Here is a 24,974-nt window from a genome sequence, read left to right on the forward strand (position 1 = left end):
GGTCTCATTTCCCAGCCACTGTTCTCTGTCCATCATCTCCTTCACGGTTCATCTTCTTCATAATATTAACTTACAGGTTGTTTTCATGTCATCACCTCAGTCACCCTTCATGCAGGTCAATCAGACTAATGCCTCCAAGATGCCCCTGACATTTCTCTGATTTAAGCCTGTGAAGATCTGCACGTGGGCCTCAATTTCAACACCTCAACTGCACAGAACACAACCCACCTCTTCTTCTTCTGGTTTCTGTAACTTCATAGACTCTGGGTGTAGGAGGAGCGGTCTCTGAGCCCAGTTTCTCAATGTCTATCTCTATCCTTTATCTTCTACCTAACATCTCATTTTAGACACCTTTGTAGTCAGTCCTGAACTTTCTCTATTTCCTCACCAGGCAATCTCTTCAGCAACTTTAAAATCTACCTATATGATGGTCACGGTCAAATTTATAGGTTTGGGCCCTTGTCCCAGAGGAATTCCAAGCTCATGTGAAATTGTCTATTTGATGCTTCAACTTGGATGTCCACATCTCTGACTCAACATGTCCAAACTGGAAAAATTCATCTCTCCTTCCAGTCTTCTTCACTCCGTCATGGCTCTGTTATCTACCACACCGCCCGGCCAGAACCTGCGGCATCATCCTTATATCCATCTCTTTCATCTAATCTTTTGGCAAATCCAGTCATTTCTAACATCAAAATCACCTGAGAACCTGCCCCTTTGCTCCACCTCTGCTGACGTCTCACTGGTATAAACCACCAACCTCCCCGCTTGGGGTATTCCTTCCATCTCCTCTGGTTTTACTTTCACATCTCAATGCACTATTTCTACTACAGCATCCCGAAGTGGGCTTTCTACTACAAGTTGCACAAAATACAATCATTTTTCCAGGCTCCAAAGAAACCCTGCATGACCCAGGCCTTGGCGCATTCCCCAGTGTGGGCTTCCAGTCTCCGCAGCCCTTGCAGCTCTCACCACACTGGTCCCATTTCAGTTCCTGGAACACGTTGGACTCTCCCTCAGCAGGGTCTTCCAGCCTGTAAGGAGCTTCCTTCCTCCTGCTCTTCACGTAACCAGCTCTGTCACTCTTCAGCTGTCAGTTTCAGTGTTCCTTCCATTGGGGAGATTCCTGGCCCCACAGAGTCTCAGTAGGCCACCTGCTTACTCTCCATCCTTGCACCTTGTTCACTATCTTTGTAGCACTTAATATAAATCAAAGCCATACATAGCTGTTTGTTTATTATCTGTTTCTCCAACTTTGCAGGACCATGTCTGTTTTGTGTTATGCTGTCATTGGAAGAACGCAGTATCTTCCATGAATCAGATACCCAGTGAGGATTTGTGGAATGAAGAAGAAAAAGGTGGGAGAAGGAAGTCAAAAGATTTCATAATGACTTACAGAGTGGAGTAACAGACATTGGAGACTACAGATGGCAGGATGGGAGGGAGGGAGGATTGAAAATTACCTATTGGGTGTAATATTCACTCTTCGGATGGTGGGTTCACTAGAAGCCCAGACTTCCCCACCAGGTAACGTAGGCATAGAAGAAATCTGCACTTGTAGGCCAGGTGTGGTGGCTCATGCCTATAATCCCAGCACTTTGGAAGGCCAAGACAAGTGAATCACCTGAGGTCAGGAGTTTGAGACCAGCCTGGCCAACATGGTGAAACCCCATCTCTACTAAAAATACAAAAATTAGCCAGGCGTGGTGGCGTATGCCTGTAATCCCAGCTACTCAGGAGGCTGAGGCAGGAGAATCTCTTGATCCTGGAAGGCGGAGGTTGCAGTGAACCAAGATCACACCACTGCACTCCAGCCTGGGTGACAGAGTAAGATTCCATCTCAAAAAAAAAAAAAAAAAATTGAAAAAAAGAAATCTGCACTTGTACCTCCTAAATACATACAAATTTTTAAAAATTTAAAATTCATAATGATACGCTGCCCACGTGCTAGCCCAGTTTCCCCCCTGCATTAGGTAAAATGTAATTTGTCTTCTGATTATACCTCAAAGTTTATTCTAAAAGAAATATTTGCTTCTCAACATAAAATTGTGCCTCTGTTATTATCTCTAATCTTGTAAATGCCATGTTGCTGTATCTTATCATCATTTGCCTTTATTTACTCTTTTACTGTCACTTCTAGCTGGGGGTGCCACAAGGATGGTTCTCATATAATTAATCTAAACTATGCTTTCTGGCCACTTTCTATGCCATTTTTCTGGAAAAGTAGAGCAATGAAAATTCTTCCTGTATATAATTTGTGTATATTTAGGAGGTACAAGTGCAGATTTCTTTTTTTTTTTTTCTTTTCTTTTTGAGATGGAGTCTCACTCTGTTGCCCAGACTGGAGTGCAGTGGCATGGTCCTGGTTCACTACAACCTCCGCCTCCCGAATTCAAGAGATTCTCCTGCCTCAACCTCCTGAGTAGCTGGGATTACAGGCTTATGCCACCAGGCCTGGCTAATTTCTAATTCATCCTCTGGTTTGGGTAATTCAGTAAGAATCATTATTGAAGAGGAAAGAGTTTTGGGGAGATGGATGTTCACTGATAAATGGAAGGATTCAAGTTCTGGCATTATTCTGAAGAATTCGTGGGCTGTAACATTTAACGTTCTGATAAAAATCACTGCACGTCAAAGAGGAGTGTAAATACTCACCATGGTTTCTCGGCTATTGATAGCTGATCCTGTGCACTTTGCTATAACTTTATCAATGCACTTCTTGTGAATTGCTGCATTGCATTCTGAAAAGAAAAAAAAAATCACAGCTTAAGATTTTCATAGCCCAAGGAATAACTAAATAAAAAGAATGATGGTAATGCAACCAAAACCCTCTTACTTACGTCGGCACTGGTAGCCCTGTTTGTTCAGGCCCCTGTAATGAAGCACACGCTGATTTATTTCAATGTTGGCATCAACATCAGCACCAACAGCATTTAAGAGGTGGATGAGATCTCATAACCCCCTAAGATCACGGAGCAGTTTCTGATCAGCAGCCCTGTTGTATCATTTGCCAAGAGTGTTAACAGAGTGTTTTTCATTTGAAGCTGCTTTTTAAAAAGTTTGATAATTAAATAAATGAGAACTGGCTGATTTCTTTTTCATCCTTGTATTTTCCAAACATATAGAGATTAAAATGCATGAATGAAAATGCATGCATCACAGACTCTTCGTAGCACATTTCCCTGTGCTAGATTTAAAAATTCATGGCCTCGCTGAGCTCACTACAGACGAACAAAGACATCTGTAACATTTTATTTCCTCTTTCTGAGCATCTGAGAATATTTGCAACCAACAAAGTTTCACATGCAGGACCGATTCCTGAGTGACATCCATGATTAGAGAGAAAGGAGGTTCAAGTGATTAGACGAAAGCAGGTTGATGAAAACCCGCCAAGTCGATCTGGCATGTGGATACCCTGGTTACACGGGAGCTGTGCTTTAACAGTTTCTGCAGTAGCCTAAAGGGAAGAGTATCCCTTAATAGGCTAGGATGCTGAGAGCCAGAAACAGGAGTCATTTCAAGTCTCCACTCTGTCATAGCCTTTGCTATGTGGTTACTGAGGTTTAAACTGATCTGTTTGATGGCTATTAAGATACCCAAGAGCCTCATAAGCATTTAAACCATTAGCTACAATGGCAGAGTGCTGCCTGCTGCAAAAAGTAGCACCAGCAGGGTTGGGCCATTAGGTGGGGGAAGTTTTGACTATAAAACTGGAAAACTGCTTGTAATAAAGATACCTTTCACTTCTGTTCCTTCCCACTTACCCCCAATAGCCCCCCACATTGAGGCAGAAACTAAAATCCCATGGGCATTTTTCCTGACTAGACCTGGCTTCCTCATGCACCTCTTTTATTGGATCACACCATTTGAACCTTCTCAGTTCAGGCAAGGTCCCTGACAACGCTGAGGTAGCACTTACTCCAGCACACCCCCCACGGTGGAGCATGCCAGCGTAGAGGATTAAGAAGATGCAACAAAATGCATAACCCGAAGCTTGGAGGGAGATGCCAAGTTACTGTACCAGACAAACTCGTGGCAGACAGAGCAAAATGTGGGCTGTGGGAAGAAGGTGGCAGTGAACTCGTGGCACTTGACGTGGTGGACCTTTGCCTGCTTGATGGCACCCCGGCGCTGATGCAAAGCAAAGAAGCCTTCCGTCTCAAATTCATTCATGTCCTTTGTGTCTACAGGGAGAGAAAGGGGAAGAAAGTGAAGTTCTGCAAAAGGATGACTCCTATTCCAAGCTGGGTCAGGAGGGGAGGGAGATGGGCAAGGGATGGAGGAGGACCAGCTCTGAGTACCTGCTGTAACATTCCAGGTACTCATTATGGTGGGTACCACACTAAGCATCTTTCCTCAAATTCTACAACACAGATTCATCATAGGGCATATTGTTAGAGGGTGAAAACAATGTTGGATTGCTGGCTCAATCCTTCGCTCCTCTTTGACTGGGCTGAGCGATATATCCTCTTCAAGTTTCAAAACCAGAGATTAGAACTTTGAAGGTATCTATCAACCTCTCTTTGTCACCGTCAATGATGACTCAGTCAGAAAAGGCAGGAAGTGGCAAAGGCTTTCCTGTCTGTAATTCTAGAGAATCACATGGTTACTGACAGCATCTTGGGAACAGCATTTCAGAGGTGCCAGGACGCTTTATAGCAGGTTGTTGGAGACATGCTGGAATAGACTAGGGGGAGCTGACCAGGATTTTGCATGAGGAGAAAGGAACTTTGGGACATTGTGTCCTGGTTCCTGATGTCCGCAGTGATCAGACACACCAGCTGCCAACCATATTTACCAATGTGAAAAAGGCCAGAGAATTAATAGCTCACTGCATTTTTTTAGTGTCTAGGTAATCCTGTGCATTACCTAGTCATCAGCATCAAACCATCAGATTCAATCTATTCATTTTACTCTGGGCTCATGAATATTGGTGAAAGTGCTTTGGATAGTCACTGTTTACAGTGCCCTATACCTGGATGACATCTTTCCAAAGGGTTGAAAAACTAAGATAGTCAAATTATGAGAATGCTCATGATGCCCTTGCTGAAGCCCAGGTCCTCATGAAACACCAAATTGTAAGGCAGTCATGGTTAAACAGCACAGTGGACACAGCAGGTGAGAGAGAATAACACAAGGAACAGTAAAGAAATAAAAATAACCACTGCAGTAACAAAAATGATACACAAATAAATATGTGAATAAATAAATAAGGATAATGAATTTAAATCCTGGAGTTATAATTTTGTAATAGCTTGAAGACTCTTGGATTACTTCTTCTATTTTGTTACAAATACAAAACATTGAGGTTTCGTTTAAAAAGCAGGTTCATCATATTTCACAATGAGTTAATAATATTCAAACTAAATTTCTTCTATTGTGGCTAAGCAGTGGCAGTAGCCTGACAATACGTTTGGGGCAAATTATCTTCCAAGGTACCTTATTGTCCAATCCCTAACAGTGGCTAGATTAGAAACACTCTAGGTAGACAAAGGAGGAGCTGTGTGGGTAGAAACCTCCCCCAGGAATCCAGCCACATCCCAGGACACATTGTAGGACTGAAGTCTTTTCTGTAGTGTCCGTAGATTTGTTTTATGGCAACCCCAACTTCCAGACAAAAAGCATTTCCAGTAACTCTCTAACAGTTCCACAGATGGGACATAATACTTTGCCTAATACTTTAAGAGTAGGTAATTTTGGTCTTTTTACCCGGCACTAGGCTGGAAATAATAGATTTGGCTTGGTAAATGAGGGGTTAAATTAAGGATCACTGAGTTAATCACCTTCTTCCACAAGTTCTGGTCTAAATGTCCAAATCTATTTACAACTTGTGACTAGTATAGTAGGTCATTTGTTTATAACATGTGACTTGTTTCTATTTTGGTACAGATGCAATAAAATAAAATAAAAATAAGTATAAATATACTTTTAAATGCAAGGAATGAAAGTGAATTATTCTGGGGACCCTATACAGGTTTTTACTGTAAAAATCATATATGTTTATATGTATATTAAACATATTTTATACATATATCTATACATATATGTTTATATACCTATATGTCTACTTATAGTTTATATTTTTATAAACTATAAATATATATAGTTATATATATAATTTGTACATTAGACTACAGTACTATAATTTTTTAAAATATCAGGAATTTCTAGAAATGAATTAATACCCTGTTATTTTCTGTGATTTTCATTATTCTCTATTTCAATCATTACAAAAGAATAAATGTAAAAACAAAGAATTCTTTAATTCTTTTTGTATTGACTATATTTATTTCTCTATTTACTGGTTTGAATGAGCTCATTGGTTTTTGCAATTTTTTTCTTTTATACTAATGGATTCTAATCTATTTATGTGGTCTAACCTATCACTTGTTTGTAGTCAATCAAATTACAAGTTTCCTGAGTAGCTGTGAGTAAACTGCCTTGCTGAGTGTGCTGAAGAAACATATTCCTCACCCTTGCATGGCTAACAGTCAAGTCAGGGAGACGTGGCACAGGCACAGAACAGCCAACCTTAAGAGGTAATATATGATGGTGTGGAATAGGCTCCGAGATATGTGTACCCACATTTTTTAGGAGGTAGGAAAAGAAATGGCAAAAGAGACCAAGAAGAGGCAGCTGAAAAATTAAGAGGAAAACCTGGACAATATCACATCAGGCAAGCTGAAAAGAAATGAAGTTTTCAGCATTGTATGATAGAGAGATATCAAGGAAATTGAAGGCTAAGAAGCAGGAACCGCTTGTGAGAACTCATAATCTTGGAGACCCAGAGTTTTAGGGTCTAAGAATAGAAGTAGAAGGGAAGAAAAAGAAACTGATAAATATAAACTACTTTTTAAAGGAATGCGTTAGGGAAAGAAAAAAAATCAAGGAGGTGAAAAGGTGAAAAAAAAAGAAGAGATGGTGTTCAAGATTGGGGAAGATGCATAATGCAGTATGTCTTGGGAATAAGGAAGAAACTGCAGAGAGAAGGAAGAGTTGAGGATGTCAGAGGTAAAGTTTATTGATAGAGCAGGACTGCTGGGATGAGAGGTGTGCAAACAAGAAAGGGAGCAGCTGTCTCTGAGGCAGAGGAGCAGGAGGAGAAGGCGGGAGGAAGCAACTGCATCCTAAAGTGTAGAGACAAACAGAAGACAGGGTCTCGGCTGGGCGTGGTGGCTTACACCTGTAATCCCAGCACTTTGGGAGGCCGAGGCAGGCAGATCACCTGAAGTCGGGAGTTTGAGACCAGCCTGACCAATATGGTGAAACCCCATCTCTACTAAAAAAAATACAAAATTAGCTGGGCATGGTGGCACATGCTTGTAATCCCAGATACTCAGGAGGCTGAGGCAGGAGAATCACTTGAACTCGGGAGGCGGAGGTTGCGGTGAGCCAACATAGCACCATTGCACTCCAGCCTGGGCGACATGAGCGAAACTCTGTCTCAAGAAAAAAAAATACATAAAAAAAAAATAAATAAAAAGAAGATGGGGTCTCTACCACTTATATTGGAGGCAAGGTCAACCTCCCAGAATCAGAGGAGATTGAGGCATCCCCAGAAACCAAGGAGGATGGGAATGGTAGGAATAGCCATTGTGTGGGAATCAAAAAGAAATGAAGGAGATTTCTAAGTGCCAAGGTGAGTCCAGCTGAACAGTTCAACAGGCATTCATTGTGTACTTCCTGCATGCCTCACCAGAAACTTGGCACCAAAGTTAAAGGAATTAATGAGATGTGTTTTGACAGTGGCTGTCCTGCAAGGAATTAAGAGTCCAGAGGGAAAGAAAATCGATGTGTCAGAACAGAGGTATTCACAGGATGCTGTGGGACCATGGAAATGAGGAAACTATACCAGCTAAGGCAGGTGGAGGTAGGCGAAGGAGAGAAAGAGGGAAGTTGGAAAAGAAACATCCTGGCAGAAATGTTTCTGTGCTGAATTCTGGACAGATAACTCCTACTAATGTGTGGGAGAAGGTATGGTGGGGAAAAGCCAAAGGTGCTCTCTCTGGGTGGAAGGGAATGAGCAAAGCTACAGAGCTAAGGTTCCTCAGGGTGTGGGTGGGGGTCCAGCACTAGCTGGGCATTGCCAGAGTGCAGAGGGTGAAGCAGAAACGATCAGCAGTCACTTCCAGAAGATGTGTAGGTGTCAGATCAGTTTGAACACTTTCCTGCAGACAATTTGCAGATGCTGGAACACTGCAGTAGGGGCAGAGGCTTGATATGGTCAGATTTGAGCTTGGCATCGTTACTTCTAGGACCACCATAGCAGAATGGATGGGATATGGCAGGAGGTAGTAACGATGTAATTAGATGATGAAATGGAAAAAATATTGACTAGACAACATGAATACAAATGATTGACTGATGCATTCATGTGGAAGTTGAAAGAAAAGGAGGCTATAAAAATTACTTCCAGGTTTTGTGGAGTGAGTTATTACATAATTAAGTACGATAGTAAGTTACAAAAGAAATAGGTTACTCGTGAATGTGGCAAATGTAATTTTGGATACTTAGTTTAATTTGACCCCTTAAAATGTGTAAGTACAGGAAATCTGGTCAGAGAGGTCTGCTAAGAAGCCAAACATAGAGTCTGAACCATAGGAATGTCATCTAATACCATCTGTTTGTAACACACTTAGCTGTATGACTTTTTCTAGCAAAGCCGGGGAGAATGAGAGGGGAGAATGCAAGGTTTGGAGATCAGACTATCCATGGCAAAGGGGAACTAATGAGAGCAGAGTGCTGACAAAGGCTTATCATGGGAGCCAGGCTAGGTAGAGTTAATGCCAGAAAGTGGGCTAATAAATGGGGTAAAAGAGAAACTGGACTAAAGGCTAGTACTTATTGTCTGAGAATAAGGGCAGAATTGACAGGGGAGGAAGATGAGCTCTGAAAAAGCAAGCTCTGAGTGTGAGTCCCTGGAGGTGGAGAATTCTGAGTGATGATATGTGGGTTGAAGGTTGGTTACTGAATGGATAGAGAAGCACAGGAAGGTGTGAAATAGAAAGGTGGGGAGGGCATGAGATGACACTGGGGAATTCTGAAGTTACAAGAGTAATAATAGGAGAACAGAAGAAGAAGAGAAAAAATGATTCCTCCTCAAAAACCCAACAGAAGGGGATTTCAAAGAGAAAGAACAAAGTAGTCTGTTATGGAGAGCTGAGCCATTTACTTCCTGGTGAGGTAGAGGAGGTGAGGCTTCCATGGAAGAGAAACATGGGAGACATGGTATTATCTCAAGTGTTATCCAAATTTGAATTCCTTATCCCCCAATCATTTTCCTCCTCTTTCCATATCTCCCACTTCTGTGACTCCTACCATTTTCCCAGTCTAGCTATTTTAGGAGATATTCTCAACATTTTTTCCCTTCATTCAACTTACATTTTTAAGGATTAATTATTATTATTATTATTTGGAGACAGGGTCTTGTTCTGTTGCCCAGGCTGGAGTGCAGTGGCACTATCTTGGCTCACTTTATCTTTGAAGTCATGGGCTCAAGTGATCCTCCTGCCTCAGCCTCTCAAGTAGGTGGGACTACAGGCATGTGCCACCATACCCAGGTAATTTTTAAATTTTCTTGTAGAGATGGGGTCACTCTACATTGCCCAGGCTGGTCTCAAACTCCTGGATTCAAGTGATCCTCCTGCCTTGGCCCCCAAAGTGCTGGGATTATAGGCATTAGCCATTGCTCCCAGCCTAATTTTTAAAGAATTATAAAGCATTTCAACTATGTACACTTAACAGGCATTCTGTAGATATTTCATCTACTCTACCATGAAATCTCTCTGCAACAGTATTTTCTTTTAGACTGTTCCTTTTATTTTATTCCTGTAGCTACACCCTTAGAACAGATTTTTATCACCTCTCCATAACATAAGTGAAATTTTGTAGACCAATACTGTGTAATTCCTTGAGTAAGAGAAAGTATATTCTTCCCATTAGTTCAAAGCATGACCCAAGACTATGCACTCCTCTTGCCCTCCAACATCTGTCTCTGACTCTTCATTCTGGTTTCAGCAGGAGCCTGCTGGTCTACCTAGGCTGTTCTCCCCACAGCCCTCACACAAGGCATATTCTTGCTCAAGCCTTCACTTTTTCCTCCTTGTAAGGCCATCCCTCTTCTTTAGAAAACTCAACTCTTGCTAACCTTTAATGCCCACACTGTGGAACTTACTGAAATGAAAGCAACACACACTGATCTCTTGGTTAGTCAGTATTTGTGTGGTTTAGGTTATAATTTTATCTAATTGTCTAATCTGTACCACCTCTGGGTATATGTTCCCTGAGGAGAAGAACACGTTTTGCTTTTCTGAATCCTTCAGAAGACGATTTCTTATACTAATAATGAGCTTTCTTAAAAGAATGCTCTCCTCCTTGTCATCAACAAGGAATTTTCTAGTTAGGTTATTCCATAACTTTGGTTTTTAAAATTAGATTTTTTTGACATATAAAAATTTAGAGATGGAGTGTCAATTTGGATCTAGATATAAAAAGTTTTAAATATTACAAAGATTTATTCTTTTTTTTTTTTTGAGATGGAGTCTCACTCTGTCTCCCAGGCTGGAGTGCAGTGGTGCAATCTTGGCTCACTGCAAGCTCCGCCTCCTGGGTTCATGCCATTCTCCTGCCTCAGCCTCCCGAGTAGCTGGGACTACAGGCACACACTGCCACACCCGGCTAATTTTTTGTATTTTTAGTAGAGACGGGGTTCCACCATGTTAGCCAGGATGGTCTCGGTCTCCTGACCTCGGATCCACCTGCCTCGGCCTCCCAAAGTGCTGGGATTACAGGCGTGAGCTACCGTGCCCGGCCAAAGCTTTATTCTTAAAACATTTCCTAGGCTTATGTCATTATTGTTTATGGAATATCATTGTTTTTGCCCGATTGAATTTGCTCTCTCATTCTAATAAAATATTTAAGTTCCACAGGAATAGAAGGACCATCCATGGAATTGTTTTTCAAAGCAGGGATCTTAAAATCATTTACCAAAAATACTTGCATTCTGATGAAGGACACTTTTTCTTCTTTCTTTCTTTCTTTCTCTTTCTTTCTTTCCTTCCTTCCTTTCTTCCTTCCTTCTTTCTTTCTTTTGAAGGACCCTTTTTCTCCTTCCTTCCTTCCCTCCCTCCCTCCTCCTTCCTTCCTTTTCTTTCTTTCTTTTTCTTTCTTCTTTCTTTCTTTCCCCTTCCCTTCCCCTTCCTTCCTTCCTTCCTTCCTTCCTCTCTCTCACCCTCTCTCTCTCTCCCTTCCTTCCTTTCTTTCTTTCTTTCTTTCTTTCTTTCTTTCTTTCTTTCTTCCTTCCTTCCTTCCTTCCTTCCTTCCTTCCTTCCTTCCTTCCCTCCCTTCCTTTCCTTTCTTTCCTTTCTTTTTCTTTCTTTCTTTCACTGTATCATCCACACTGCAGTGCACTGGTGAAATCACTGCTCACTGCAACCTCAATAACCTGGGCTTAAGCGATCCTCCCACCTCAGCCTCACAAGTAGCTGGGACTACAGGCACGCACCAACTCTGGCTAATTTTTGTATTTTTGGTAGAGAATGGGTTTTGCCATGTTGCCTAGCCTGGTCTGGAACTCCTGAGCTCAAGTGATCTGCCCACCTCGGCCTCCCAAAGTACTGGAATTACAGGCATGAGCCACCATGCCCAGACAGGACCCTTTTTCAATTTACATTGGGTCATGCTTTAAACTAATGGGAGGAATGTATTTCTCTTATTCAAGGAATTAAACATCATTGATACTATTATTTAGGTCAGCACTTTCACATTTTATGCAAATCTGGTTATTCGGATATCCTGCAATCACTCTATTTCAGCCAACTCAAAAGTTGTACTATGTGTACTGTATATCTACACCTTCCAAGAGGAAAAAGAAATAAAATTTCAGGGTACATTTTTCCCTTCTCAGTAATTCTTTCCTTCTTTTAAAAAAATTTTATTATGGAAAATTTCAAATATACCTAAAAGTTGAGCAAATACTATAATCAATTTTCATATATCAATCATTCAGTTTCAGCAATTATTAACTGATGGCCACTCTCTTTCAATACACCCTGTCCATCCTACACCCCATGCCATTGGATTATTTTGAAGCAAAGTCATGGTATCATATTATTTTATCTAAAATATTTCAGCTATTCACTGGTTTCTCTTCAGATCGAATAAATCTTTCGCCTTTTACTAAAATATTTCAGCATATATATGTAAAAGATCAGCGTGCCTTTTAAAGAAACATAACCGCAATATTATTATCACACCTAAAAGATGAATTCACCATGCCTCAATATCATCAAATATCTAGTGAGTGTTCAAGTTTTCTATGATTATTTCATAATATTGTTTTCTCTGATGTATTTGTTTGAATTTAGACACGGAGGAATTATATATGGTAAGCCGAAACTCAGAAAGCACCATAAATGTATAAAGTTAAACTTGCTTCTTCTTGGTAGTAAAATTAATTTAGGAAAAAATGAAGTGAATTTACCATCAGTAAGTTTACATGTCCATGCTGTGACTTAGGATTTTCTAAGTAGGGGGATTTGATTCACATACACTGCCCTGACAGCCTGTCTCAGCACATCGTACCAGGAAATTTCACTTCTGTGGCCAAAGTCCACATGTAACATGGAACCAAAACCCTTTAGCAATGTGTTTTCTCACCTTTTCTTGTTCCTAAAAGGACTTGAGGTGACTAACTTCAAGTGTTAGCATTTTGTTACTAATTTTATGGAATATATTGATTGACTTCTTACTTATTTTGTATTCTACTGATAATATGGTAGCTTATTAGAGCACATCATTTAAACATAGACAATGTGTACACACATAACCACACATCAACAGTCTTTTGTATTTAGACTGAATTCCCAAACTAAACTAAAGACAGAGTATAAGAGCTTTGGGCATATGGATTCACATCACTTAAAACAAGTGCTATAAATGTTTTATATTTCTACGTTTTTCCGGCCCAGATAGTGTCTTTTAAAGTCATGCCTGAGCACCTCTGAGAATTTTAAAACAATTTTGTGCCTCTCTTTTCTCCTGATTCTTTTCTACAATAATTGCAAAGGTAAAATAAGCTGCATTTGAGGAGAAGGCCATGCCCTCCTCACCCCCAAACAGGAAGAAGAAATGTCACTTGCCACTCATTTCCAGAAAGTATCTTGCATTCATTAGCATTCGGCCTTGAGGTTTCAGCTCTAACTGGTTGGGAGAAGGAGAGAAACATCAGTCAGAATGTGAAACAAGCCCTGAGTTCAATGACATCACTGGCTACTGACGATGGCAGGAGATTTCCACCACAGAATACAATCATTGTTACTCTCCACTGTACTCACACTCATTGTCATCAGACGACTGTAGCAACCGTGACAATCGCCTTTCTTTTCTTTAAACATCCCAGCAATTCATTAATTTTATTTGGAGAGAAAAACTTACATAAGGAAGAAATAAAATCCTAAAACAGATTCTATTTGGTTTTCTTGCCCTGTAATGCTGCGTATCTGAAGAACTGTCACAGGGCAGACCCAGATCTTCATCATGACAAAAGAATCACAGGCACTGGGACTGGCTTCCTTGGGGAAAAAGCTCTTCTTTTGGAGGGAAAGATAAATCCTGCCTCTTTGGGGCTGCCTCCAGGCCCCTGTCTTTTTTTCTACCTGGGATGCATGTCTAGGTTAATCAGGGCATTCAATGGGGATGGCTTTTCTCTTTCACAAAGAGAGATTGTATTTTTAGGAAAGTCTTGGATGGTCCACTAAAGAAAATTCTAATTACACTGATCTGGGAAGGAATTTATAAATGTATATAAATATATACTTCAGTACTGTATTATTACGTAGAAGAGGGCGGAACAAAGTGTCATTTTAAGGGATGATGCAGGATCTCCCATAAAGTGACATAAGGAGAAGAAAGGACAAATCCAAGTTCAAGACAAGCTGAGCACTGTTGTTAATCTATTAAACCATCCCACTATGCCATTAACAGACCAAAAAGAATAAGAAAGAAGATGACTTGAAGGTCATTATTGGTCATTATGTCCGTGGGTTATCCAGGTGAGCCAGAGTAACTAAGAAATAGCAAGTAATGTCCTGTGGAACTCAGGATTGAATTTGAATCGTGGCTAAATAATTTTCTGGTTATGTGACCTTGTGCGAGTCACTAAGTCTTGGGAAATCTCTGAAAAACAGACATAATAGCAATGCCTATGTCACAGCATTACTGCCATGAGAATTTTATGATAAAATAAGCTTGCATTGCTGCAACAACTATAAATTTTCATATGAGTTTCAACAGATTAATGAAAAGAAAAGTGCTTTTGACATGGCACGTATGCACCATTGTTCTCTGGCTTGTGGAATAAGGAGTAAAGATGGCGGCAAAAATGGAGATGGAAGAGCTATGGTAAGGGGCCTGCTTCCAAATGGAATAATGAAAATTGGCACCAGGTGACCACAAAGTTGGCAATATTCAGTACTTAGTAGTGATGGAAGAAATTAAACCAATTAGCTACAGGAAAAACAGCACCCATAGAAAGCCACATTCTGGCACATTTTGGGGAGTGAATGGGAGACAACCATGAAAACAGTCACAACCTTGGGAAAACAAAAGGTGTCTCTCAATATGGTGTTGAGAAACATGAAAGGCAAATTTAAGAGAATCATTTTCTTTAGAGAAATTAGTGTTGGAAAAGCAGATTCCAATAGAAGCAAGGGAAAATATAAGTCCCAACAATCTGTTGGCTCTTAAAATAAAAGTAAATTAAGAAATAACCTTGGCAAAAAAATAAAAAAGAAAACAAAACAAAAAAACCCACCAAAGCTTAAAAGTGCAAAAAATGTGCTAGTTGGTTAAATGAGCATCTGAATGCCACCATGTGCCTATGTCTAAATAATCCTAGAATGCAAAGAAAAGTCTGTTAAGGATGAAATCAGCAAAATCCTAGGCAAGAAATCATATGCAACTTGAAGAGATACAAATAGAACAGCAACCTGCCTATCAGTGAAGACTACTTAACAAAAAGATACTCACCCCCCGACTTATCCTTCATTAATTGAGAAGGAAACATGAATAGAATCGTATTTTTAAAATTGGGGAATTGACGACTCTTTAAAAAAAAAATTAGGTAGACCAAATAAACTGGTCTTCCTCAGTTTCTCCCATTCCTGCTTCTACCTAATAAAATAATTAGGCTCACTGCAACCTCCGCTTCCCAATTTCAAGTGATTCTCCTGCCTCAGCCTCCCAAGTAGCTGGGATTACAGGCACCTGTCACCACGCCCGGCTAATTTTTGTATTTTTAGTAGAGACAGGGCATCGCCATGTTGGCCAGGCTGGTCTTGAACTCCTGACCTCAGGTGAACTGCTCACCTTGGCCTCCCAAAGTGCTGGGATTACAGGCATGAGCCACCACACCTGGCCCCAGGAACCCTTTTCCCAAACCAACACACAAGTGCTGAGTAGATACTGCCCAACTAAATTACCTGGACATATGTAAGCATGGGCATGAGCACCTTTTAAAAAAAATCTTGGCATATATTTGTCTCTAAAGATTACTTTAGTGATATGAGCAAAGATTTTTATACTTTCTTAAAAAGCATTAATTTTTTTAGGTCAAAAATACAAAACTGACACAAAAACCTAGTTTTTAGGCTTGTATCATTCCCATTTGAAACCTGTGACTTGAAAATCTTCTGGGAGGATTTCTTAAAATCTGAGTTCTTGAAAATCTTTTGGGTGGATTTCTTAAAATCTGAGTTTAAAATCTTTTGGGTGGATATTTAAAAATCTGAGTTATAGAAAGTAAGAAGCAGAAAGTCAGGATTCTCTCCTTTGGCACAGATGATATAAACATTTGAAAACATTTTCTGGATTTCAGATCATGTAAAAGCAGTTTCTTACTTATATATTTTCTTTTATTTTGTGCCCCAGAAATTTTCATTGGAATTTTTTTAACGCTTTGATTATTTTACTCTTCCTTTTAACATTTCTAAATATTTACTACCATAATCCAGGTTTTTGACAACTTGGTGTGCTAAGATGAATTGTGTATGATGCACTTCTTAGTCAAAGTAAGCTAAGTTCATTACAGCTGAAAAAAACTGTAGGAATTGTCAAAGTATAGAAAGACCAAACATTAAATGGATCTTTGTTCTATCCTCTCACATTCTGATAGCTTTTTACTTACTTTAAAAGTGTATTGATGAAGTTTAATAAAATTAAGATTTTGATATCTTAACGTGTTCTGAGTCTACTGGGTTAAACAAGTAATTTCTAAGTTAAAAAGCATTAGAGTTGTTGTTTGATAAATCTTGATTAAGTTTTATATACAAATATTCTTCCCAAAACTGAAAAAGTGAATGAAACTGACAACTGGATTGATAGACAAAAACTCACCCCCACTTAAGGGGAATTTGAGATATTCCAAGCCTGCTTTAACAGTTTTAAATAAACAATAATTTATCCTAGTCTAAGAGACTTTCTACATCTCTTTGATGTAGGCATCAAAGAGATCTGAAGATGTCAATGTGTTCTACAGCCCATAAAGAATAACCATCGCCATTATCAAATCACCAGTAAGGAAGTGGTAGGGAGCCTGGTGACCCTAGGCCAGTGTAATCACACCCTCAGATTGACATGGGAGCTCTGAGCCAGTCATCTGCTACCATCACGCTTATCCCTTATGTGCATACACTTTACGCAACGTTACCCATATTTCTGTCTTCCCGTTGTTCTTCCTGCACCTCTCAGCCAGCGAGTAGAGCTCCACGGTGGTTTCAGAGATGAGGTCCACGTTTTTGCCTTTCACAATGATCTGCATGACTCTTCCCTTGTTGATATGGGCATCAAAAGTGCTGTCCCAGGGTGGGTACATGGTAGGCTTTTTCTGGATATACATCTGCCCGTTCTCTAGGAACAGAAACGTAAGGTCTCATTATTCCTTCAGCCAGGCCTGGAAAATAATTCAGTTCAACTCAACAGTAGCACCTGCTCCCTCTGTTCTCTGGGATATAGAATTCTGTTGGGAAGACAAAAGTAGCACATAAACAATCAGAGACAATATGGGACAGAATGAGACAGTCCCCGGGTCCAGATGCAAGGTGATGCATTGAACCTTATAAGTCCAGCGTTGATAATTCAGACAACAATCTGCTAATGCCTTGGACTGGAAATTGTTACCGAAACACCAGGCGTTCTAAGTTCTGCTGCTCACCGCACAGAAAGCCAATGACTGAGATGACGAGAATTGCCAACAAAGAAGGCTTTAGTTGGGTGCTGCAGCCGAGGAGATGAGAGCTCAGTCTGAAGTCCATCTCCATGACCAACTAAAACTAGGGATTTATATAGCAGGGAAGAAATGTAACTTTGTATGAGAAAACAGGAACTCGGGAGGGGTAAGTAAGCAATCATGATGAACCAGGGGCCTGGTGCTTCAGTCTCTGGATGCCATGATCTGGTGAGTTTCAGTTCTTTAATATTTTTTTTGAGAGGTGTGAGGATCCTTTCTTGAGGAAGAAACTCAGATAAAACAAATGTAAATTCCAAGCTTTAAGATCAGAAGAGTCCATTTCTATAATCAGCCAAAAACAACTGTCTATGGGACTATTGGGTTGGTTTCAAAATGTTATTTTCCTACTCAACAGTTAGTTGCTTCACTCTGGGTTTAAACACCTGAGCAACAAACTTTTTAAAAAATCTTTTATGCCTTTGAGATTCTCCTTTATTAATCTGTAGTGTTGATCCTATGACTGATTAACCTCACTGGCCCCAGCTTAAACATAGTCAATACAAAACTACTGTGTGTTCATCTGAAAGACATAGTGGCATAATTTCAGTGCATAATGAATGCTCCTTTAAGAAATACTTACATTTTTTTCCATTTGACATAAATACAGTAAGAGACAATGATCTTTAAAACAGAATGAGCCATTATTTCCTTCTCTAATTCTTGGGTGAAGATACATTTTACATGTACCATGCACCCTCAGCAAAAGCTAATGAGCAAGTCAGAGAGGTGGTGCTAATCTTTACCCATGGAGCCAGCAAGGCTGAAGCCGACTGCCAGCCTGCAAGTGAGTAAAGGCAGGTAGGCAGGAGCCCTGGAAATAGTAACAAATCTGCAGACAGGAAGGTCAGTTTAGGGGAAACCTCCCTAAAGCCGCTCTGTGATTGGCAAAGAGTTTACTAATTAAGAAGTTTTTTCTTGTCTTTCACGCACATTGGATTTTCTCTGGTATTTATTCTTTAATCATTTCAGAAGGAGAAACCTGCATTTGAGTGTTTGTTTCTTGTGACATAAGCACATTAAGTGGCAGATTTAGCAATTCAGAGATGTCGATTAAGCAAAAGGGGAAAAATCCGCTTAAAGCCAGGAAATAAAGCCCTTCTAACTTTCGAGGGCCCCTTCTGTCCAACACACAAAGTTAAACAGAGCAGACATTTAGCATCTGTTAAATTAATATTTATTTTGGGGGTACACAAGGAGTTGAATAAGCTTGAAACTCAAATGTTAGATAAACTTGGCTAGGAAAGACATAAACCATGAGACTACTAAACGTGGAATAGAAAGGGGACATTTTTTGTGGGTTGGTAAAAAAAAAAATTGGACTGGAGATTGGGCTTTTTAGAAACCAACGGCAATATTAATGATCACGGTAACATTTTACTTCCACAGACCTGAAGCTTCCCTTTCGGATACTTCCTTTTGATGGTAACCATTCTCTGTGCCTGGAGAAAAGGGCCAAAAATACCCTGAGAAGGGGCAAAAGTCCCCAAAGCAAGGCACTTTTTACATTTTCATTCGCCGCGTTTGTAATCACCTAAACAGAGGGCCCTATCTATGTAGAGTGTTACCGTTTTAACGACTCACAACCCCGCAGCCCCGTAGCCTGTTTGTCCTTGTTCTGTTGGCTCATTGTGGAAAATGCAGCCTTACACCCCAAGAACTGAAATGTGTTTAAATTCTGTAGAAGTAAATATTGAATGATAATATTCAGAGCGATTTCTTTTCAGAACAAGCCCAAAATAAAATCAAAAGCAAAAATCTCTAAACTCCCTCCAACTCCACAGGCTAATATTTAGGAAAACCAGTTTCCTTCTTTTCTGACAAGGACTCTCGATCCACGAGGCTCATTAGACCAAGTTCAAAGGCAAGGCCAAACGCAAAAAAAAAAAAGAAGAAAAAAAAAGGCCCTCAGGAAGCAAATGTCAGGGAGACCTGAGATGGTAAAGAGAACTGGATCCAGGAGACCCATTAAGTCAAAGGCGGCTTTGAAAAACTCAGACGTTTTACACTTCAAAGATGTCTGTGACATTTGAAAGGTTTTAGGTTGGGAGCAAGTGGCATTCACACTTTTAACTAAACAGGAGAGAACTCTGGGCAGAAAGGAAATCAAGATGATTCAGACAGTCTCTCTGGCTTTGATGTGTTCAGAGTGGCTGGAAGGACAAAGTCAGCTGTGAAGCAAAAAGGCTTTTGGTGGGGGATGCAAAATAGTAGGTTTGGGAACCCCAACATCTGAACTCTGAGTATCTGGCAGGAGGTTCTCAAAGTCTGAGTCAGTTTCTTCTTGTATCTGCCAATGTCCCTCGCTCACAGGCCTTTGCGGACAACCCTATATAAAATAACACACATCCCTGCCCCCAGTCCCTCTCTTCTTTACACTGCTTTTTGTTCCTTCATTACCTGCTGTTTGTATTTTTGTTTATTGCCACTTTCTTCTGCAAGAATAGATGCTCTAAAGGGAAGGCAGTCTTCCTGAGTTCCTTCAGCTTACTTGTTTGACTTTTTTTCCCTCTATGCTCTGGTCCCAGCACTCTTGCAGTGGTCTCTCCGTAAACACTTTTGTGTAAGTGAACTGTGATGGCTTCCATAGTTACTGCAAGCCTGCATCCATCATCATTATCATTCCCTACAAAGTGTCTGCTAAAATCAAAATGCACGTAGGGAAACAAGAAAAGGTGTGCAGTCAGGAGAGTTGTGGGATCTAAACTCCCTCCTACTTTTCCTTTGGAAATCCGTGGCAAACTTCCAATGCAGAGGTGAGGATCTTGGAGAGTGGAAGCCGGCCGACGTGATCACAGAGATATTTCCTACACATAAGACTGTTGGAATGGAACATTCTGAACCCACAAAGAGGACGTTGGGTGGCTGTCCCACTTTCCCCCTCACCTTGAGCTGCCTGTATTTAAACTTGATGAAACATCACTATTCTTTCATTCAGCCAAGACCTTAGTGAGTGCAAAAGTACGTTTTCTGAAATTTGGATTCTAATGGCTAATTATAGATGCTTTGTAATATCCACTGAAGATTTGCCAAAGCAGCAGTAAGCAGTCTTTAGAGTTGGTTGGAAGATTATGCAGTCTTAATCTACCTAGACTTATTTAAAGTAACCAGGCTTAACCACATAGGGCTATGTTCTACTTCAGCTCATTAGAGTTCCTTCCCATTAACTCCTTATGTAATTTCCTCAACCCAGCTTTCTCTTTCCCTTTGTATATGTGGGAAAAATCATACAGTGCAACAGAGCCACCGGTGGGCCATCGGGTCCTGGTTTAGAGTCCATCACGAAATGTGTGTCCATGAGGAAGTCCTTGGCTTTGCTGGGCATCAGTGGCCTAAATGGCAGGATTTGGTTCCACCAGATGATGTCAAATGTCCTGGAAGACCTTGCTTCATACACAGTTCATAGCAGGATTCTCCTCCTCCTCCCCCGCTTTGAAAACCCCCTCAAGCTTACCTGATTCGACATACTCTTTGACGAGCACAGCACAGTAAGGGTTAACAGCCTCGCCCTGACAAGACTGGCAGGACCCGCAGTCAAAGTTGGACAAGCCAATCCGAAGAAATGGCGACATGGTTGCGCCCTGGAAAAAGACAAAAGACAAACGCTGTTTGGGGGCTATAAAAGATATTTTTGGTGCCCCATGTCTACTTAACCAGTGCTTTATCGTGGACAGCCAGAACCTCACATAGGTCCACTATCCATGTGAACAAATGTTTTCACTTCCCCTTCTGCAGAGGACACTGCTGGACTCACCCAAAACCACACACTGACTTGCCGAGGGGAGAGGCTTTCTGGAAGTCTGCACTCAACCTTGCTTTTGAGAAGTAACTCAAGAGTTAATTCCACTCAACCTAACGGAGTTAGGCCCAATGGTTGGAGAGTGAGGCAAAAGTTTTCCAACATTTTATGTCTTCTGTTATTCAAGTAGGTGCCCAGGAAACAGCACACAGTAATCAGAAAATGAGTTTATATAGAGCGAGTCTATTTTAGTCACACTAGTTAAATATGACACCGCAAAATTCTTACATGGTCTATTTACGTGTGTAATGGGATTGGCCCAAGGCATTCAGCAGCTGATCCTTATTTACTCTGGACATTTTCAAAAAGGTCTGCTTTCTTCACAGTTACACATACACACACTCTAAGCCTTTGAACATCACAAACCACGTAGAAAACTCCAAACTAATTGACTACTATAAAATAGGGCTTTCTCATATAAGGATGAACAAAATACTTCATAAAAGCCCAAAAATCAGTAATTATGCTTTCCAAGAGGTTTAGATGATAGTTATCAAAGTGTTAGCTACAAATCCAGGAATCTAGTCTAATTCTTCATCTATTGTTCCATTATTGAGTGTTCTGGCCACTTATGTGAACTAGATACCTCTTCTTTTTTACCTCCTTTTCCGAGGTCCCATTAATCTGAAACTATCATCTGATATTCAGCAAAAAAGTTACTTCCTTGCTCCGTCTCTCTTTTTGATGATTTTATACTTATAATTTTTTCTAAGCTTTCATAAGTAAGCCAAAGATAAGAAACAAAGCATTGATTGTCTTTTCTGCCTTTGTATAAAGAAAGAAAACTATTTGAAATAATAAAGACCTGGAAGGAGAATCAGTAACATACCTGGAGATCTTGGGCCTGTGATACCTCATCTAGCTAAGACAAAAGGGATCTCCAGTATGCTAAATACCAGTGTTCTTTGACTCTACAAGAGAGACAAATTAGGAGCTTTTGACAGGCATTAATTTCACAGATATTAATGAAGTCCTAATTTCCTGCAGAGTTTGGAAGGTTTATCTAAAGGAGACGGTTGGGTAAACATCATGATTTGCTGGGTTCCGTATCTGTCACGTTGCTGAATTAGCAGGTAGATGACTTACAAATTTGTCTTTAGGAGGCGCCCTTTGCCCTGTGAGTTTAGAATTTCCAGGCAGGAGCGGGGCTAACAGCTGTGAGTTCTCTGGAGAGAGTTTCTTTGAGAATCCCTTCTTTCCTGGGCCAATTGGGTCTTTTAGACAAAACTTCATTTCTCCACAAATCAGGAAAAATCACTAAGAATCATCTTCAGTTACGGGAGTTTTTGCCCTGTCGGGACTTTTTGAAGATTTCCTTAATTCTGTTTGAGTCTAGAGGGATCACTAACTCACAAAGCCAGAGTTAAAGCACGCTGGCCTTTTCTGGTGTCACCCTGCTATTCCCAGGGTGGGTTTCTAATCAGGCAACAGTAGCCCAGCAGGCGTCTGGGAAATGCTGCCCCAGGAAGAGAAGATGGAAACCTCCAGGGTGACCAGGGCTTCCATTACAGCAAGGAAGAGAGTTGGGACAAAACCCTCTGTCCCCCTGAAGGTCTTCCTAGACAATGATTTCTTACTTAATAAGCAATGCAGATTAAACGGCCATTTCACCAGATTCACTTGCACTATTCTGTAAAGGTCTGCTCACAGACCTTTAGAAATGTATGTCAGACATGACCTGACATACACTTGACATCTAGAAGACAGAATAGGTATTTGTGTGGTAATCTTCACACATCATTCAATAGAACCGCAAGCTCAGGTGTGAGTTTTTCAGGCAGATGGCAGCGTTTTACACCCAAACTACACAGAGTGCTTTTCTCTGTGTAGTTCAGAGCGCTTTTTAGGTGATCATGATGAAAAATAAAGAAGACACACAAAGTTAGTAAAAAGTCTCTCCAGATTTCCACCAATAAAAGAAATCAGTTACTATTCTGATCTATTTTCCCTAGTCTTTTTAAATTAGCAAGTTTTGTGGGTTTTTTTTCTTACATGCTATGATCATCCTGTGGGTATGGAATTATATTTGGCTTTTTAAGTTAACATTTTACTATAAAATTTTTTTCAAGTTTCTCTGACATTTTCTCAGGCTTCCTTGTCATTCTTGCATGACATCCTATTGACAGTAGCTCTACGATCTGCGTTACTAAAGTCTGTAGCTACATATTTAGTCTGTTTCCAACTTCTACATGCCAGAAAAAAATGCATCTTTAAGATAGCATCCTTTTTTTTTTTTTTTTTTTTTTTTACAACCTTTCCCAGATTTAGGGATACTGCATCAGACTGGATCACCAGAGTATTACAATATTATTTATCAAGTGTTATTCCTATTGGTAAGGTCTTATACATTTAAAGAAAATAACCAAACTTAACAGTAAAGACCTACCCAGGGAAATAGCTATGGTTAGTGTAACAGAAGTAAGTTAACGCCATTCTTACATAATATGGGTATACAAATTTGTAAGAAAGGCACTGTTTATGACCCAAGAAAATAAATTGCAAAGGCACAAGCTATACAGGATACAAAAATCATAGTTCCAACTAACTGTGGAAAAATGTTTAGCCAGGTTAGCAATTTAAGACATGCAGAATAAGATACTATGTAATTGCATGTACCATTCTTGAAAAGACAAAACTATATGAAGAAAAACATCAGTGTTTGCCAGGAGTTGCAGCAGGGAGGAGCAGCATGAGCCAATTTTGGGGAAAGACAGAACTGTTCTCCGGCTTGATTGTTCTAGTGGTCACAGAAGTCTAGACTTAAATTCACAGAACTACACCAAGCTAAAAGTCAATTTTACTGTATGATAATTCAAAAACCAAAAGAAAAGAAATATATGCAATTGGTATTTTAAGGCATGTGTTATAAATACAGAGATTATAGAGGTAAAGTAAAAAGAATATATATGAAAAAGCTGCATATTAAATTAAAATCTTAAAGTAATCAAAAGTAGCCTCAAATTACTAAAGGGAAATGATCAGATCTTTTAAAAAATTAAAATAGCTTTGGTTCTGTGGTATTTAAGCTCTTTTGAACATTTGCAGTTAGGCAAACACAGCTGAGAATAAAATAACATTAGAAATTAATAATGCATTTTATTTGAGGAAAAATTAACATTTTAAGTCCTAATTTAAGCTGTAAAAAGAATTATAATATTTAAAATATATAATAAAATAGTCTGGGCATGGTGGCTCACGCCTGTAATCCCAGCACTTTGGGAAGCCGAGGCGAGGAGATCACTTGAGGTCAGGAGTTCCAGACCATCCTGGCCAAGATGGTGAAACCCCCTCTCTACAAAAATGCAGAAATTAGCCAGGCATGGTGGGGGGCACCTGTAATCCCAGCGACTCTGGAGGCTGAGGCAGGGGAATCGCTTGGCTCCCTGCAGAGGTTGCAGAGAGCCAAGATCATGTCATTGCACTCCAGCCTAGGCAACAGAGCAAGACTCTGTCTTAAAAAAAGAAAAGAAAAGAAAAGAAAAATATATAATAAAAACAATAATATGTTTTTGCCCATGCAATTATCAAATATTTTTGAAATGCTATTACTTAATGTTGGTAAGGACAAAATGAATCATACACTTTCATACAATGCTGCTGGGTATGTAAATTACCACATTTAACAGATATACACACCTGTGTATATGTAAGTATATATGTGTGTGTTTATGTATGTATATGTGTGGATGTAAAAATATGCGTATCTATCCATCTATATTAAGAGCCAAGAAGATGTGTAATGAATACACAAGAAAGAAATTAACATAAAAGATTTTCATGGGTTGCCTTTTGGTGTTCAGAGCAGATAGTAGGGGGAAGGGGATTTCCCTGGGTGTTTAACCAGAAATGAGAGTTTCTGTAGACAAAAATATGTGCTGGAATAGCCTGCCTCAG

The 24,974-nt window shown here is 40.0% G+C and overlaps 1 protein-coding gene across 7 annotated transcripts in view; it reads right to left on the bottom strand.

The window, feature by feature from the left end:
* PRKCQ (protein kinase C theta) overlaps positions 1-24,974 on the bottom strand; it is a 153,512-nt gene that overhangs the window by 67,210 nt on the left and 61,328 nt on the right. For 4 of the 7 annotated variants that reach the window (XM_009457906.5, XM_001148074.7, XM_063780412.1 and 1 more), the window contains exons 2-7: positions 20,736-20,862; positions 16,706-16,905; positions 13,140-13,200; positions 4,022-4,184; positions 2,841-2,872; positions 2,656-2,741 (exon numbers count right to left, since the gene is read on the bottom strand). In XM_009457906.5, the coding sequence (XP_009456181.1) occupies positions 2,656-2,741; positions 2,841-2,872; positions 4,022-4,184; positions 13,140-13,200; positions 16,706-16,905; positions 20,736-20,853 (660 nt within the window). In that variant the 5' untranslated portion in view covers positions 20,854-20,862. Of the gene's footprint in view, positions 1-2,655; positions 2,742-2,840; positions 2,873-4,021; positions 4,185-13,139; positions 13,201-16,705; positions 16,906-20,735; positions 20,868-21,035; positions 21,237-24,974 lie in introns of those variants that run through there. The other 3 variants (XM_009457905.5, XM_063780414.1, XM_063780413.1) reach the window with 3 other exon arrangements.

This window comes from Pan troglodytes, chromosome 8, assembly GCF_028858775.2.
Source record: "Pan troglodytes isolate AG18354 chromosome 8, NHGRI_mPanTro3-v2.0_pri, whole genome shotgun sequence".
In the NCBI taxonomy this organism is placed as follows: domain Eukaryota; kingdom Metazoa; phylum Chordata; class Mammalia; order Primates; family Hominidae; genus Pan; species Pan troglodytes.